The sequence below is a fragment of the Misgurnus anguillicaudatus genome, unplaced genomic scaffold, assembly GCF_027580225.2.
Source record: "Misgurnus anguillicaudatus unplaced genomic scaffold, ASM2758022v2 HiC_scaffold_29, whole genome shotgun sequence".
In the NCBI taxonomy this organism is placed as follows: Eukaryota; Metazoa; Chordata; class Actinopteri; order Cypriniformes; family Cobitidae; genus Misgurnus; species Misgurnus anguillicaudatus.
In genome coordinates, this window is record NW_027395279.1 from 9,030,760 (window position 1) to 9,049,514 (window position 18,755).

Below are 18,755 nucleotides of genomic sequence, written 5' to 3' on the forward strand. Positions count from 1 at the left end.
TGTTTCCACTGAGTGTTGGGAGGTGAACGCCTGGGTGGCCTTCGTACGTCTACCTGCAAGTGGAAAACAAGGATTTGGTTGTGTACACACACGTCTCCTCCACCCGTCTGAACCTCAAAGGGCTAAAGTCCTGTATATGCGCCCACCCGCTTGCCCGTAAGTCAAACTTACCTGAATACTCACCTGTATGCCTCCTGTCTGCCCAAAGCTTAAAGCCCAGTGTAACCTCCTGTACGCCCAAAGCCTGGTGTAACCTCCTGTACGCCCAAAGCTAAAAGCCCTGTGTACTTACATGTATGCCTCCCGTCTGCCCATAGCTAAGAGCCCAGTATTCACCTGTAAAACCTCCTGTATGCCCAAAGCTAAAAGAAGCCAAGTCTGCCTGAAGCCAAGAGCTGTTGTACTTACCTGCATACTTACCTGTATACCTTTACCTGTTATGCCCTCTTGTGAGTCCAGGAATAAGGGTCTGGAGTACATCCCCTGCAGTTCACGGGTGAGAGGAGAAAGTCAAGTCTGGAGTTCTTACCTGCAGTTCACAAGGCTAAATAAGAGACGTCTCCTTCCACGCCCCCTTTTAAGTCCAGGAGGACATGTCAGCGTATCCACGTCAGCCCCCCCTCCTGGTTCCAGAAGTTGCTTTTTTTAGATTCCCTCTTTCCCCCTCCCCTTTTATTTAATAAACCTTGTTAAATTTTGTATCTCTCGTCTGTCTGGTCATTGGGGTGTTTTGGGATCTCCTCGAAACAGAGGAAAACATTTACAATGTGGAAAATATACAATGTCCTTTGCTTAATCCACTATTCTACAGTGCAACTTGTACTGCAAAAGATACATATGTATTAAAACTATTTAAGTATCATCTTCATCATACCTAACATTATTAAGCTGTTTGGAGGCATAAATGGCATACAATATTTGGAAACAATGACAGCAGAGAAATATTTTCAACATTATTCAATGATAGCAATGATTAATATATTTTTACAGTATTTTAAGAAACCAGTGATTTTATAAATGCTATACTAAAATAATCTCAGTCATAGTTATTGCTTAGTGTTTATGTAGTGTCCTAGAGTTAAATATTAGTAAACTAAATATTAGTTTCATATCTGAAAATACAGAACAGTATAAGACATAAATGTGTTGATTTTCTCAGCAACAATGCAATCCTATAGACTTGTCTTGACCGAGGTTTTCCTGAGATATATCCTTTAATGTTTGAGACCTCACTGGGTGAGGATTTAATTTGTCTTACCTCCCTTAAACTCATCTAATTTTTTGCTTCCCTTTCCCTGCTTTGCACAAAACATTTCTGATGTCCATCTACAGGAGCCAATATTGATAGAGTCAAAATAAGATTATCATTATTATTTAGAAACTTACTTTAGTTTCGTCATGTTTTCAGAAGCTTACTCAATCGCGTGGTCAGCTGGACTTTTGAATGCGGTTGTTCGTGTGAAGAATTGCGGATGGATGAACCCAAATGCAGGCGTTGTAGGGGGTGAACAAAAAACACACTTTTATTTTAACACTGACAAAACAAAAGCCCACGTGGGAGCAAACATACATGAAATACGAAATATTAACAGATGACTTAAACTAAACTTGACAATGAAACAAACACTTGACAAGATCACACCTGACCAATACAAGACGAACATGCACAGGGGGGTATTGCACAAAAGTAGAATTAAGAAAGCCAGGATAACAGCAAAGGCCCAGCTTGACCTAGTTTAATCAGCCCATCCTGGCTAAGGCTGTTGCACGATTGCTAAGCCAGGATGAGAACGTGCATGTATGTCAAGCCATGTGTAGCTAGCATAGTATAAGTGCACGTTCACAGAATTCTTAAACAGACCACGGGATCGATCACAGAATTACTGATGCAAAAACGTATAAAAACTCATAAACGTATAAAAACCTGGTGTACAGGATTTGACCATATGACCATTTTTAAGGAAAAAATTATGAAAATGCCACCTGCTAAGAAGCAAACATGCTGGTGTCTCTGTAATACCACGAAGCCCTCAATATGAGATCCTTCAGTACATAAAAGTGGATTTCAACCCCACAAACTAAAGCTTCCAAAAATACTACATTTGCTGTGAGTGTCATGAAGTTTTCAAACAGTTTTATTAATCAACATGCCATAATACACTGAATAGTATATTCTGTATTGTTGGTGAATAGCCACAATTTTCAAACAAGGCTGGTTTGGACTGGAATATTGGGAAGTAAGATGGTAGGTCCCTTGAGGGGGCCAAAAGGACATCTGGAAGATATGTAGAGTACCTTAAAAATGTGTGTTGGGGGGGGTCATGTCTTCTAAAATTAATTTACTTTCATGCAGGATAATACACTATAGCATGCTGCAAAAAAGCCCCACTGACCATTTTAATTCATATGGGCATAAAATAAGAAAAAATAAGGTATTACCACATCATCCTTTAACCTTAGTCCTATAAACAGTCTGTGGAGCATCATTATATGAAAGATGTGTGAGGTGGACAGCGCTATAATTCATATTCAAACATCAACTCTGGGATGCAATACTAGCATATTCAAGTGAAATAAAGACAGAAACTATAGCTTACAAGTTTAATGAATGGGAGAGTTAAAGTCTTGTCAAAAATATGCTGATATTATTATGTAACTTGTGTTAAATACGTTATTTGATTTACATTTTTTATTAGTATTATCTGTCCATGCAGCACATTTGACAGATATCTGTTTTGTGGATTATTTTAACACACTGAATTTTGATAAAGTGCATTTTGCATCATAATTTGGAAAAGCATAATTTGCATATTTTTTAAGTAATAAAGTATCTTTTAAGATTTTAAATATGTGAAATGATGTATTTAAATAGAATACAGGCACACTGTCATATCACTATTGAGATTAAAATACAATTTGTAAACTTGCTGACTTTATTTTAAAAAACAAACAAAAATATAATGTGCATAATAATTTGGACCATCCATCACTTTCAGAAAATCAAGATTAAGAAATTCTGCATGCTGCAGACTTGACTGCAGAAATAAATCTACACATAAGGTAGTGTCTGCTGACATATTTTATCGTCTGTACTAAGTTTAACATTAAAAAAGTCTCATATATCTGCCACAGGGGTGGGTGCAATCCACTGCATCCAATGACAATATGGAAAGCTGTAACACAAAAGAATGCCTGTTCTACTGTGACTGCCCTAATGTAACACTTTATGGAGTAATCTCTTACTGTTATTTGCAGTCTTGTGGAAGTGATTTCAGTGCTAGACTGACATTTCTTACATCACATGAGAATCCGTAACTCTCAATCAAGTATTTCTCATGCCTTAATGCTAGTCTACATATGTGCTTAATTGAAACCGCATTTCAACTTCATCCGCCATTTCTTATCTCAACAACTGCATTAATAAATGTATTCATCAAACCTGACAGCAGTCTTAATAATAACACTAAATAAATGACAGTATATCTAGTATTTTGATGCAAGACCATGAAGTGACTAAAACACATGAATATCTAGTAGGATTCAGAGGAACTAGCTGATTAATCTGAAATGGTATAGTCTGCTATACTATGCTGTGGATGTTTTATAAGTCTGTGGTGTCCAGCATAAATTTGTATGCAGTGGTCTGGTGGACAGAAAAAAACTGGACAAATTAATTAGAGGGGCTGATTCTGAACTTGGTATGCAGCTAAACTCTGTTCATGTTGTGGCTGAGAGAAAAATACTGTCAAAACTATAGACACTTTCACCCACTACATAGGGTTCTACTGAGTGTTTTAGAAGATCCTTTATACCTGTGGCCATTAGGCTCTTTAAAGCAACACTATGTAGTTTTTTTACCTTTAAATAATGTCTCTAAAATTATTTCAGTGATAGAACAACTTTTAACTGGACAAATTGTACTGTTGCTGCAACCTGAGCAGCCTCCTAGCCGCTACAAGCACACTCTGAAAGTGGCGGTGGAGGGTAGGAAACACAGCCCCGCCCCTCCCCCTGCCTGCAGAAGAGTGTCTGATACCAGGCACTGTTGCGCTTTTCAACCACATGGGGGAGCTGTAAGTCATTTTTACATGGAAACTACATAGTGTTGCTTTAACTCCTCTTTGTAAGTGCTGGGACAATTCACTATTGAAGTAAATTACCTTTTTTTAATATGGGAAAAGTTATAGTTTTTTTTCTTATCTATTAATTTTTAAATCATTGATGGGCAATTATGTTTTTATTTCTTTTTTCTTTAATTTCTTTCTTTTCTATAATTGTAACATTAAAGCTATTTCCCCCTGGGATTAATAAAGTTCTTTGAATTAAATGATGTTTTATATTAAACAAGGTTTAGGAGGAGCTGATCAGTCAATGAACACGGCTGGCTCTCGATCATTAATCAATGAACACGGCTGGCTCTTAATCACTATCAATGAACACGGCCGGCTCTCAATCTCTAATCAATGAACACGGCTGGCTATTGATGATTAAGCAATGAACGCGGCTGGTTAGCAATCACTAATCAACTCAACAACTTAGTACCAGCTCTATAAATAATCATAGAGTCCTTACCCTCATTCTCTGGAAAATTACCGCAAACCCACCTGCACCCCTTCGCCTCACTACGTACATTTAGCTCAGCACCGGGGATAACCCGGGTCAGGGCACGCCCCATGCCCGGGTCTCCTTCCCCTGTCAAGGGACGAACGTTCCGAACTCGGGGGGTATATCCCGAGCTCGGAACCTTCGCCCCGGGACAGCACGCCACTCACGCATATTAGCAGTCCCACTTTATTGTCAGTGAGGCGAACTCGAAAAATGAATCACTAGGATTAATCTTAGCCTGGTTGTTAGCCTGCTCTGGAGCAGGCTAGCTGCAAAGAGTAAATCTCCATAGTAACTTAATGTAGATTAATTTAGCCTCCCTTCATGCAACCGAGTCAGGGCTAAATTCAGCCAGGATAAATGGAAAATCCCAGCTTAATCCCTTATCTTGCTTTTGTGCAATACCCATCAGGACTGAGAACACGAGGGCATTAAATATGAGAAACTAAACAGGATAACAAGGGGAAAACAGGTGAGGGTAATGATTAAATGATGAGCTGGGAGAACGGGAGGCGGAGACAAGAGACGAGACACCAGAGGCACATGACCCAAAATACAAGGCCATGAGCCTCCACATAGAATAAGAGACTGTCAGAACCCTGCCATCATACTAAAACATAAACACAAAGCAAGACTCCGATGGCAGAATCCTGACAGTTCGTGGATGAACCCAAAGACGCGCACGGACATGGATTTTTGGGTGTATGCGTCAGTGCAACTGCTGCGTTGCTTTTACAAGCGTAAGTTGGGTAACTACATTGCATATAGATCCGTGTTGCCGCTATTACTACAGTAGTTAACCGCTAAAATTTAAACTTGAGATTTAACACCCACAAAAGATTTACACTGGGGCACGTTCTGTCTTCCTTGTGTTTTGCTGGACACGCTCCATTACTTTCCATGGTTTTCGCCCTACTTTCACGGCAAACTGCGCGCAGCCAATGGGTCTGTAGCATAATGACCTGAAAGCTCATTATGCTACACACCCATTCTGAGTTAGGTGACGTCATTCACCTGCCCTTGCATTTAGGCTCAACGTGCGCGTCTTTGGGGACGCTCGTCTGTTTGCTTTAGGCTGCAGGCTGTTGTTACCGTTTCCAGCGTGTTCCTTTTGAGTGCCTGGCCCCACAATTACGGAGAACTACAGTTTGTGCAGTTTTGTTGTAGGCCAGTTTGATACTACTGACACAATGTCGTGATACTGCTGTGCTTCATTTCCTCCTGCATATTATCTGCGTATACGTATTCCCTCATTGGAGATTAGGTCCAGATTATAAGACCTTAAATTACCTTCTTTTGTTTCCTTTATATTTTGTTTTGCAGAAGGAGTAAAAGGTGCCCTTCCTCTGTCGTTTTTATTGTTTTATACTGTTGTCTACTCATGACGTTTGCATGGTTTTTACATCCAAAAACATCAAAAGCAATAAGTAATAGGCAATTTTGTACCCTGGTTTCGAGGCTGGTTAGAGAAATGATCCGTTTTAATGGGCGGCCTCCATGGACGAATTGGAAGTAAAACTGAGTCTTGCTTGTCTTATAGTGTGTGTGTGTGTGTGTGTGTGTGTGTGTGTGTGTGTGTGTGTGTGTGTGTGTGTGTGTGTGTGTGTTTGTTTTATCATTAATTATAATAAAACCCTTTTTGTAATTTTTTATAAATACTTGTGTCTCCATGCTTTTCTGTCATTAGTAGTGAACCTGAGTGGGGATAATATTCTCTGGGTGAAATTCCCAGGGTGGGGTAGTCTAAATTCAACCTAGATACAGTCTTTTTCAAAATAATAGCAGTACAATGTGACTAACCAGAATAATCAAGGTTTTTAGTATATTTTTTATTGCTACGTGGCAAACAAGTTACCAGTAGGTTCAGTAGATTCTCAGAAAACAAATGAGACCCAGCATTCATGATATGCACGCTCTTAAGGCTGTGCAATTGGGCAATTAGTTGAAAGGGGTGTGTTCAAAAAAATAGCAGTGTGGCATTCAATCACTGAGGTCATCAATTTTGTGAAGAAACAGGTGTGAATCAGGTGGCCCCTATTTAAGGATGAAGCCAACACTTGTTGAACATGCATTTGAAAGCTGAGGAAAATGGGTCGTTCAAGACATTGTTCAGAAGAACAGCGTACTTTGATTAAAAAGTTGATTGGAGAGGGGAAAACCTATAAAGAGGTGCAAAAAATGATAGGCTGTTCAGCTAAAATGATCTCCAATGCCTTAAAATGGAGAGCAAAACCAGAGAGACGTGGAAGAAAACGGAAGACAACCATCAAAATGGATAGAAGAATAACCAGAATGGCAAAGGCTCAGCCAATGATCACCTCCAGGATGATCAAAGACAGTCTGGAGTTACCTGTAAGTACTGTGACATTTAGAAGACGTCTGTGTGAAGCTAATCTATTTTCAAGAATCCCCCGCAAAGTCCCTCTGTTAAAAAAAGGCATGTGCAGAAGAGGTTACAATTTGCCAAAGAACACATCAACTGGCCTAAAGAGAAATGGAGGAACATTTTGTGGACTGATGAGAGTAAAATTGTTCTTTTTGGGTCCAAGGGCCACAGGCAGTTTGTGAGACGACCCCCAAACTCTGAATTCAAGCCACAGTACACAGTGAAGACAGTGAAGCATGGAGGTGCAAGCATCATGATATGGGCATGTTTCTCCTACTATGGTGTTGGGCCTATTTATCGCATACCAGGGATCATGGATCAGTTTGCATATGTTAAAATACTTGAAGAGGTTATGTTGCCCTATGCTGAAGAGGACATGCCCTTGAAATGGTTGTTTCAACAAGACAATGACCCAAAACACACTAGTAAACGGGCAAAGTCTTGGTTCCAAACCAACAAAATTAATGTTATGGAGTGGCCAGCCCAATCTCCAGACCTTAATCCAATTGAGAACTTGTGGGGTGATATCAAAAATGCTGTAAAACCAAGAAATGTGAATGAATTGTGGAATGTTGTTAAAGAATCATGGAGTGGAATAACAGCTGAGAGGTGCCACAAGTTGGTTGACTCCATGCTACACAGATGTCAAGCAGTTTTAAAAAACTGTGGTCATACAACTAAATATTAGTTTAGTGATTCACAGGATTGCTAAATCCCAGAAATTTTTTTTTTGTACAAAATAGTTTTGAGTTTGTACAGTCAAAGGTAGACACTGCTATTTTTTTGAACACACTCCTTTCAACTAATTGCCCAATTGCACAGCCTTAAGAGCGTGCATATCATGAATGCTGGGTCTTGTTTGTTTTCTGAGAATCTACTGAACCTACTGGTAACTTGTTTGCCACGTAGCAATAAAAAATATACTAAAAACCTTGATTATTCTGGTTAGTCACATTGTACTGCTTTATTTTGAACAAGACTGTATATACTGTTCTTTGCCTCAGTGGCTGCCACAGGTGTATGAAGCATTATCACGTAGCATTACGGCACAGTATTTATGGGAAATGTAGGAAGTACTGCCAGAGGGATAAATGTCTGAGAACAGTGCTTTATGTATCATTCATGCAATGCCTCATGCATCACCAGCCAAACTGGCTAGTAAGTTTTTATTACCACTCGCCAAAATTAATTTTAACACGCATTTGGCGGGTTGGCGGGTGTTAATTCAGAACCCTGCATATGAGTACTGTGAACATATATATTGATACATTTACACTTATATTTAAGTACACAGTACTATGTATGTTGTTACAGTAAACTTACAGTAAATGGTTTGAGTTAAGTTAACTTAACTTATCAGGTTTTACGGAGACGGGGAGACAAGAAACAGATGTGAGTAATCTTGGTGAGGTGTGACTCTTCTGTCTCCAAACAGTGGGGTTGTCGTCTTGGAATCAGATGTGAACTCTTTGAGAAGGATTTCATTGTTTTTTAGAAAATGATCCCCTCTGAATTCAGCCATTTGGTGTCAGTTTTACAGCTCCAAGGGATGCTGTTAAAATCTTTGAATTGCAGGTTGAATAACCAGTTTGGATAAAGACATGATGACGCAGATTTTAATGTCACTCATGAACACTGATACCTGAATGTCATTACACATGGCTTCAAGTAACAAAATGAACCTCGAAACATGCAGACTATACAGTAAGTTATACAAAATACTTAAATAACATTTAATAACATTTTAGTATGGAATTTAATAGAAAAATACACTTGATTATTCAAAATACTTAAATAGCATTTAAGTAATGAAAGTTAATAGAACAGTCTATAAGCCTAAGTTATTTTGCTGTCTTTTTTTAGATAAGATCACAATTAACCAAGTCCTATAACTGCTAACCAGATGTAAATGATATTATTTTACTAACATATTTTATTTTGGGAAAGTATTTTAAAGTATTTTCTTGAGATTTTATACGGTACATCAAAATATGTAAATTTTTGTATAGCCTATTTAATGTAACACTTTATTTTACAACCTGCAATGTATCGTGTAATTAAACAGAATTTACAGCGTACCTATTTGTAACAACAGAGTACCTCTACAGTACATACTTGTAGGTATAAGGGAACAATATGATAAGTTTGGGGTAATAACGGGGTAAGAATATGGAAAATTAAACAAATATTTATACTCTAAGTGTTTTATAACTACAGGGTACCTATTGTAATATTATGTGGTATGTATGACTTATGCAAGACCATGGGGAAATTATGTATTTATTTGTATGATTTTATTGTGAATTTTTCATATTCGCTACTTACCTATTGAAAGTATATTGTATACAGTCGAAGTCTTCGAGCCACATCAACAAATAAAATATAACAGCAGATCATTTTTATTTTAATAGCCTATATTACTGATACTTTTAATAGCTAAAGTCGAATATCATTTACATCTGGTTAGCAATTATAGGACTTGGTTAATCGTGATCTTATCTAAAAAAAGGACTAACTTAGGCTAATAGACTGTTCTATTAATTTAATTATTTAAATGTTATTTAAGTATTTTGAATAATCAAGTGTATCTTACTTTTCTTATTCTTGAAATGTTGCGAATTTATTATCATTGAATGTTTTCTTTATTTTAACGTGTTTGTAATTCTTTTGAAATATTGTAACACATTTAATTAATGGACACTATGTCAATGACAAATTTTCATTTCACAGTTTACATGGCGAGGCGCTTAAAGTTGTTGTTTACTGGCCTGTTCCTTGGAATTATTGGATTTTTGGTAAGACTAGAAATAAGTCTTTTGAATATCCGACTTCGGATATGAAAATCATGTCTGATCATGTAGGTGTATCTTTAATTCAGTCTTTAGTTTCTGTATATAACAAGCAATGCTCTGTAGCCTACTTTGCATCTCAATCACGGTATTCATTTCATTTCATATTCCTTTTTAAATTCGTTTTCATGACACTTTTATTAGCAGTATGATTATTAACCTTGTAGGTTTTATGGACTTACTTTGGAAGTAAAGAAGTGAAACAAACTCCAACCAGCATTTTGTGTCAGCACTTTGCCAAACTTAACAACTCCAAAAACTTCTCCACCCCTCCTGCTGATGTTCTGCTAGAAATCACTTCAGAAGACTCAGAGTCAAGTTCAAGTTCATTTTACTCTGAAATTGGAATCAGTTCAGAAAGTTACTCCAGTTTACAGCAGGAACTCTTCTGGGCTGAACCAGACATGTCAATCACAGATGTGTCTATGAGTACAAGTTCTGCTCACTCCACTTTCATCATACAGAACCTGAAAGACAGCTACCAAATAGGAGAGGAGCTTTTTGTTACTATCCATGCCAGAGACTTTAACAATGAATCTAAACGTTATGGAGGAGATTTCTTTCAAGCAAAGCTTTTCTCATCCGAAAATCCCCAAAAGGTACTGTACCTCTTACATGTTTGCTGTATCAGTGATGTTTACTGAGTACTGATCTTTATCTGATCTAATGTTTTTCTGTCACAGGCCAGTGTGTTTGGGGAGGTGGTGGATTTGCTCAATGGCACTTACTTTGTGCGTTTTCTTCTGCCGTGGGTTGGACAGGCACAGGTGGCTGTGCGTCTGATCCACTCCAGTGAAGGGGTGCAGGTCCTCAAGCATCACAGAGACACAGATTCTGACAGAATTTACTTTATTGGATATTTTGAAGGACCAGGACCAGATGGGACCAGGTTTACAGAAACAGTGAATTGTAATGTGAAGTGGGACAAGAATGGACTGGAGAGGATGGGGACTGGAGATTGCTGCTGTGATTATAAAGATCCTCGCAGTGGAGAAGAATGGCGCTGTCAGAGACCCAATTCCTTGCCATGCAGCGCGTACGTCTATCACTCTATGGGCGGGTATTACAATCGTGTGACTGACAAAGAAGCAATGTTTATGTAAGTTTACTTTTTCGCATTAAAAATGTTTTCGTTTGAACACTGAAGGGAAAAATCAATCAGTAATGTTATTTTTGACAGGAGTGAAACCAACAAAGAGATCAATGGACAAAGAACACCAATCAAGATTCTTCCTTCCAATGAAACAGCGCGAATTGGTATGGCAACCTTTTAGACCTGATGTGATAAATTTACACTGTCTGCAACATAACTGGAGTCAGAAAGAATTGATCAATGGATTTCTATGCATTTGTGATTAGCTTTATTTAATAAATATGATTATCTATATATGAAATTAAATATTGTGAAACTTAGATAGCACTACAGTAACTAATTCGATTTTTCAAGGGTGGACATTTTTTTCATTCCTTTATGCATTTTCAGGTTTTAATTAACGTAAAAACCCTGCAGCTAGAAAAACTTTTTGTCAGCTTCTATAGCTTTACATGATCAGTTTCAACTGTGACTTGTAGAAATGCATTTCGTTTACTTAACCCATTTATATAAAGGTCACGATCTTCCTGATCCCATTTTTCAAACTTTAGTTTGTGTGTAATGTTGCTGTTAGAGCATAAATAATACCTGCAAAATGATAAAGCTCAAAGTTCACTGCCAGGCGATATATTTTCTTTAACAAAATTCCCCTTTCAAAGCCTACAGCCTACAGTAATATGAAGTCCCTCCTTCAGAAATAAGTATCGAGTTCTGATTGTGTAGCCTGTTTAGTGTGTTGTGATTCGTTAGCAGCTTAGCTTAACAGAGCCGTTTGAGCTAAGCTGGCGACTGACGTATTCCTGTGGGCGGAGTTTAGTCAAAAACTCTTTTATTGAGATCATTAAAGCAGGAAGTAAAGGGCTATAGAGATAAATAAATTGTGTAAAAAATAAAGCGTTTTTTTTTTTTTTACACGTGAAACATGAACACATTTTATATTGCCCACTGTAAACACAATCAAAGCTTCAAAAACACAGGAACAACGGGAGCTTTAATTTGGCATTGTGAAAGTACAATTTCAACTTTTGTCTGCAGATGTAACACAGAAATGTCGTCCTGGTTTGCACTCACCAGTTCCAGCTGGATTTTACCTGAATGATGTTTGGGAGTCCTTGGTGTGTAGGACCCGTCATTTTACTGCCGGAACAATAGCACAGTGCCTGAAAGACAAACACATCTACCTGATGGGAGACTCTTCTTTGAGACAGTGGTTTGACTTCTTGCTGGAAGCAGAACCAAGTGAGATTCTCTTAAATAACTATAAATAAAAGCATTGAATGTTTACTGGTTCAGTAAGATTTGAGCTTAATTAGTTAATTTGACTCAGTCATGGTCAGTGTTGGGTAAGTTACTCAAAAAAAGTAATTAGTTACTAATTATATCTTCAATCATGTCATTAGATTACTTTACAAATTACTCCCTCCAAAAAGTATTTATTTACTTATTACTATTTACTTTCTAAATCCTATTTAATAAATCATACATAGATAAGGTTTGAAATGGCTCGAATAAATCATATTAACTCCCCAACAGCTTTTTTTAAGTTGGCCAACAGCATTTTTTGTGATTTTTCAAAAGAGCATGGCATAACACCAAACACTGACCATAATTCCCTGATAAAAAAAACATTAAGAAGCTTCCTACTGACTCCAGAGCTCAAATTCCTAAAAAAGAATAATCTTGATTGCGCCTTCTTAAAAACAGCCTCAATATTTTTCTTCCAGTTTAATTTACTGTCCAAATGGACACCAAGATACCTGTAAGGCCGGTGACACAATGGATGCGTGGCGTATCTGTTGCATGTCAGTTGCGTGGCGGCTGCGTCGCGTTTTCTGTGTCTGTACATACCAGAAGCCTGCCTGACGCAGCGCTCTGCGCCGCTGTTGCTATTGGTGACGTATATTTTGCCTGGAAACGCTTCCAACACGCTTGCGTCTCGCGTGAAAAATAGGCGTCGGTTCTATTTCTAGCAAGCACGCGTTTTCCGCGCGGCTCGAGCCGCGCCTGAGACGCGCGTCTCATGCAGGCAGTCTGCAAGCTCTAACCTGTTAACATGGGAGCCTAAATAAAAACGGACACGAAACGCAGCTGAGACGCTCACGCCACGCATCCAGTGTGTCACCGGCCTAAGACTGAACAATTTCTATTTTCTGACTTTTAATTATCACTGGTAATGTCACTTCTTTTTTCCTTCTAAAATCAATAATCAACTCCTTAGTCTTCTCAACATTCAATTTTAGGAAGTTTCCATCACACCATGTAACAAATACGTCAACCTCTCTTCTGTAGTCCACATCATTACCTTGATTAATTAAGAATTTTTGTATACAAATTGTATACTGAATACAATTTTTTTGTATACAGAATCAGGCATTAATATGTGCTCCTTAAGTAGGGCCTGTTGAATGCTTTATTCTGATTGGCTGAGAAATGTTCCATGGGTTTTGATTATTTTTCTGTAAACCGCACACCTGACCTTTTAAAAGTCTTAAAAATAGGCACCTGAGCAATGTTTGTGGTAAACGTGGTATAAGAGGAATAATTGACTCCTTGGATTATTTGAAAATAATGCACACCCGCGGTGTAAAGGCGCTCCGCTTCAGGTCGTGCTGCATAACCACCTTGGGTGACCTTGAGTGTTACCATTACTCTTATTAACTCACCAAATTATTTAAAGTGAGAAGGATTCATAAAAACATGCATTTTAACCTTAGACTTTAAATTTTGATCTTAAATCCATTATTGTATAATAAATAATTGTTCTCAATTCTCACTTAAGTAATTAAATTACTGGAAAAATAAGAGTAATCCCTTACTTTCCTTTTTCAAGGGAAAATTAATTAAATTACAGTAACTAATTATTTAGTAACTACATCCAACACTGGTCATGGTTTATATGTCGATATCAAATGACAAATACAAATTTGTGCATCATAATCATTGTTGGTGTTTTTCGCTGCAGGTTTAAAGTGGATGGACCTGCATGTTGAATATCAGGCAGGGCCTCTTATAGCAGTGGATGTGGAGAACAACATTGACTTACACTGGAGGTCTCACGGTCTTCCTCTACGCTTTGTTAAAACACAAGTTACTAATATTCACTACATCTGTAATCAGATTGACGATCTGACTGGAGGACCTCACACTTTTATTGTATTTAATCTGGGGCCACACTTCACAACATATCCTCTCGATTACTACACCCGCAGAGTGATGAGGGTCCGCAAAGCTGTGCTAGATATGTTACAACGGGCACCAGACACTACCTTTATAATCAAGACTGTCAACACCGGCTATAAGGTAAGTTAGTTAATAATAATCAAACAAAATCATTTACAGAGAAACTTGTATATATGTATATTTAGCCTACTGTAAGGTGTATTTCTGTCTTTGTAATAGGATGTGTTTGGCAGTGACTGGTATTCTCTGCAGTTGGACAGAATCATACGGTGGGCTTTTCAGGATGTTAATGTTTATATTTTGGATGTTTGGCAAATGACAGCCTGTCACTACAATGAAGAGGACATTCATCCAGGTCCTGTCATCATCAAAAATGAGATTGACATTTTGCTTTCTTTCATTTGCCCTGAATGATTTTGTCAGTAGCAATCAGGAGGTAAAAGTACAGTCTTCAATTTTATTTTATATACATGAAGAGTTTGGTTCCAAAACGCGATAAACGGCATTTAAAAAAAAATGAGTTACTGCCAAAATCAGTATTATATCAGGTCAGTAGTTAAAAGTAAATTCTTAATTTTACGCAAAATCCAATATCCGCCGTGTTATTCTGTCATCTTTTTTCCCTTTTTTTCCCAAAATGCGATAAACGCCACTCCTCCTTTTTTACAGAACTCCAGAAATTACAGCGCACCATTCACGCAATGTAAACAAACATGGCGGCGCGTTGAGTACACGGAGTCCTAGTTTTCCTCATCTACTTTGTACTTCGTGATCAACAAACAAAACAAAATAATACTTTAATTGCATTGATAAATCTGTGATGTTTTTCTGTGATGGGAAAGAAACGCCATCAACATCTAATAATTTACTTGGGAGACGGTCACTTGTTTTCCCGACAGCATCAAGCTTCTCATGCTAACACATTGACCCCAGAGGATCTTATGAAAAACTTTCCATTATTTTACTCAAAGTCAACGAAAATCAAGCAGGACCAAAACATTTGATCGGTGTGAAAAATGCTAAGCGACAACGTCAAGTATAACCGCAGCAATGACAGTGTTCTTAATATGACAAAGTAAGTGTTTTTATTAATGCCATTAATGTTTATTTTTTTAATCAGTGTGTACAACTGTTCAACTAAATGAATATAAAATGGCAAAGATGAATGCACATTTGATTGATTAGATTTCTAGCATTTTGAAAAAAAAACTGTCATGGATTTATTGCATTTTGTGGAAAAAAAAGAATAAATCTTTGAAAATCAAATTATGGATTAGAATTTTTTATGTTTTTATAACCTAAAGATGCTATGTGAAAGTTTGTAACAGAAAATAGTGGTTTTCATCTTGTCACTTTCTTGGTATAGAAAACACGTTTTTACCGAAATTTGTCAAAATGGATTTATTGCGTTTTGGAACCAAACTCTTCATATATTGAATGTGTTAAACATGGTAATACACTATAAGTTTATTTTACAATATAAGAAATAGTGGCAGAACCTGCCGAGGGTGGCAGATAAAGTACAAACGGTCAAACAAAATCTGGCACAAACAAATTAAAAATGTGTTTCTTTTCACTTATTGTTCCTACATTGCACATTGCTGTTATTTTGCAGGTTCATTTATATAACCTGACTGTGTACATCACATAACAACCCTTAATTACTTGTTTTTTGTCTTATTACTATTCTTTATATAATTCTTTAACCAGTGTTGTTTAAATCTTTTGAAATTGTCTATACCCTTGTTTGTTGCCATGGACATTCATTGATTCACCACTTCCTTCTTGTTTGTTGTCATGATAATTTATTGCCTCTGCTCTGTCATTGGTTGTCATCATGTTTAAATACTCTGTCTATTGCCTGTTGGTCAGTCATTGGTAATGTGAATGTGAAGTTTTATGTTTGCTGTCATGTTCTTGACTGTGTTCCTGCCCATGTTTTGTACCATGTTGGATTTGTTAATAAACTCTAAAAACTGCATTAGTATCCGCTACCCTTGTCTTGCTTTCCTGTGACACCGGACAGCAAAGAACGAATTTCATTTCAATTCAAAAGAAATATGTACATCCAAAACTTAATAGATGAACCATACAGATCCCTATAATGCCTTTTAACGTGTATCAGCCCAGTTATTTTCCACTTTTTAAACTCTTTCATGTCAGGATGGTTACAATTTTGATACATTACTAATTGGGTGCACTGTAAATAAAATCTGTAGAAATTATAGAATTAGTGGTAGCTGTTTATCCAAAGTTAAATGAACATTAAACATTAAAAAGTCTCTATCTTTACAGAATAAATTTTATTTTATAGTTTAATTCTGTAAAGACAAAGATTTGTTATTGTTTAATGTTCATTTAACTTTGAACAAACTGTTGCCAGTAAATAACATAAATTTAAATACAGTAAAAAAACTGTAATGTCCTTGAGGGTCACTGCTTTTAGTGGCGTCCCCTTTCACTAAACATTTTTTTGGGGGCGGCAGTATGCAAGATGGCCGCTACTCCCGAACCAGTACCTCAAGATGGCCGCCACACCCGAAACAGTTCAAGTTTTTCCTTTTTTTTTCAGCAGATAGACCTCAATTACTTTCTCAATTGTTCCTGAAGTTCTTTGGATCTCAACATGATGTGTAGCTTTTAAGGATTTTTTTGGTCTACTTCACTTTGTCAGGCAGGTCCTATTTAAGTGATTTCTTTATTGCTTTATCAGGTTTGATAAATCATAGTTATACTACGTTTTAAATGGGGGGATAAGGGGGTGGCGGGTTTAGAAAGAAAAATGTTTCAAAATTGGTAACAGCAAACTCTGCTCTGTTCTGGCCTGTTTGTGTCACGTTGTGCAAAGCCATATTGTTTGATCTTGATTTTTTTGTAAGTCTAATAAAGTGTCGTGATAGAGAACAAATCGCCATGTGACTGTAAGTAGACAGATGTCATGAAACAATAATTTTCATGGACCATCTGTATGAAAAGTGGAAGCCGAAGGTATACTAGGGCTGTACGCGCCCCCTCTACATAACGCCATTTTCATCTTAAGGAGGGTAGTCTGTGTACAACAGAGTATGCACGCAAAAATATTAAGACAGGACACCCCACGATAACAACAACACAAAGGCAAGCATTTGCACACACACCATCCTCTTTATTTTAACTCTTTCCAAGAACAGAAAGCTGTGGAGCATTTTCGTCACTATATTGTTTGATTCCTGCTCTTTGTTTTCTTGTCGTTTGTTCTAAACTTTGTTTGCAATGGTGGATCTGCTACTTGTCTTCGTCTATCCAAAATTTTTTATGTACTGTAAATGTCGCGAATCAGTGCTGCCCTGATGGCCTGGTAGAGTAATAATTAAAACAAGAAATCATTGTATTGCATACATGTACGTGTTGAACACGGCCATCCGCGTGTAGCAGCCGTGAAGCCCAAGTGAGTATACTTTGAAAGCTGCGCGGACTTGTGCGTGCACAAGCCGGGTGCAGAAAAAGTATACCCTTTAGATAGATTTGGAAGACCTAGAGTTGTAGACAAAAACATTGGTCCCCTTCAGAGGCGTCATGCCCATTCAAACTAAGGGGGCATGTGCCCCCTTGGTTTTTTTGAGCCAATGGATTTTGCATCTACCTCAAAATCAAATAAGCGTCCATTAATCTGTTATTTGACTTTTAATCTATTTAATATGCACACTATTATACATTCTGTGCTGCATCCTTGTCACTTTTCGGAGATTTTCGCCGTTTTGATAGTGTTTTGATCATGTTACATTACTTTTATTCTGGCGGCAGCTGGTGCTGCACTCAGCACAGTCGCAGACGTCATCAGCGTCTGGGCGCGCGCACGAGCTATCTCCTGTTGCTGGCTTGCTGCTGCATTTGGCTATCTGAGGAAGTAAAACGTGTTAGAAACGCTCACAACATTTCCAAACCCCAGTACGGTAATGTGCAGTTAACCTCCTCTGTGTAGAAAATGTATGGTTTTAAAGGAACACGCCCACATTTTGGGAATTTAGCTTATTCACCGTATCCCCCAGAGTTAGATAAGTCCATACATACCTCTCTCATCTCCGTGCGTGCTGTAACTCTGTCTGACGCAGCCCCCGCTAGCTTAGCTTAGCACAAAGACTGGAAATGCATGGCTCCAGCTAGTATACTGCTCCCAATAAGTGACAAAATAACGCGATCATTTTCCTATTTATGTGTTGTGATTTGTATAGTCAAACCGTGTACAAATAACAAGGTGATATGAGACACAGCGATCTTTTAACAGTATACATACTGGGAACTATATTCTCTGAAGACGAAGCACTGCCGCATGGGCGGAGTGATTTGCACAACTCTGACCGAATTCTCTGCTCCTCACCAGGGGCTTCTCGTGTGCTGCGAGCAGATCACTCCGCCCATGCGGCAGTGCTTCGTCTTCAGAGAATATAGTTCTCAGTATGTATACTGTTAAAAGATCGCTGTGTCTCATATCACCTTGTTATTTGTACACGGTTTGACTATACAAATCACAACACATAAATAGGAAAATGATCGCGTTATTTTGTCACTTATTGGGAGCAGTATACTAGCTGGAGCCATGCATTTCCAGTCTTTGTGCTAAGCTAAGCTAGCGGGGGCTGCGTCAGACAGAGTTACAGCACGC

The 18,755-nt window shown here is 37.8% G+C and overlaps 1 protein-coding gene across 1 annotated transcript; it reads left to right on the plus strand.

Annotated features, from left to right (window-relative positions):
- Positions 1-292: 292 nt before the first annotated feature.
- Positions 293-14,758, plus strand: LOC141349262 (NXPE family member 3-like). Its single transcript, XM_073865094.1, has 7 exons — positions 293-496; positions 10,008-10,439; positions 10,524-10,939; positions 11,021-11,097; positions 11,969-12,172; positions 13,896-14,233; positions 14,333-14,758. Exons 1-7 carry the CDS (start codon positions 293-295, stop codon positions 14,525-14,527), a joined length of 1,866 nt encoding a protein of 621 aa, XP_073721195.1. The 3' UTR covers positions 14,528-14,758.
- Positions 14,759-18,755: the final 3,997 nt, after the last annotated feature.

Bases quoted from the DNA above. Each gene is read 5' to 3' on its own strand.
- LOC141349262 (XM_073865094.1), top strand. From the start codon at position 293: ATGTATGCCTCCCGTCTGCCCATAGCTAAGAGCCCAGTATTCACCTGT. The intron at 497-10,007 runs GTGAGAGGAGAA...TTAACCTTGTAG, and splicing joins ACATCCCCTGCAGTTCACGG to GTTTTATGGACTTACTTTGG. The intron at 10,440-10,523 runs GTACTGTACCTC...TTTCTGTCACAG, and splicing joins CATCCGAAAATCCCCAAAAG to GCCAGTGTGTTTGGGGAGGT.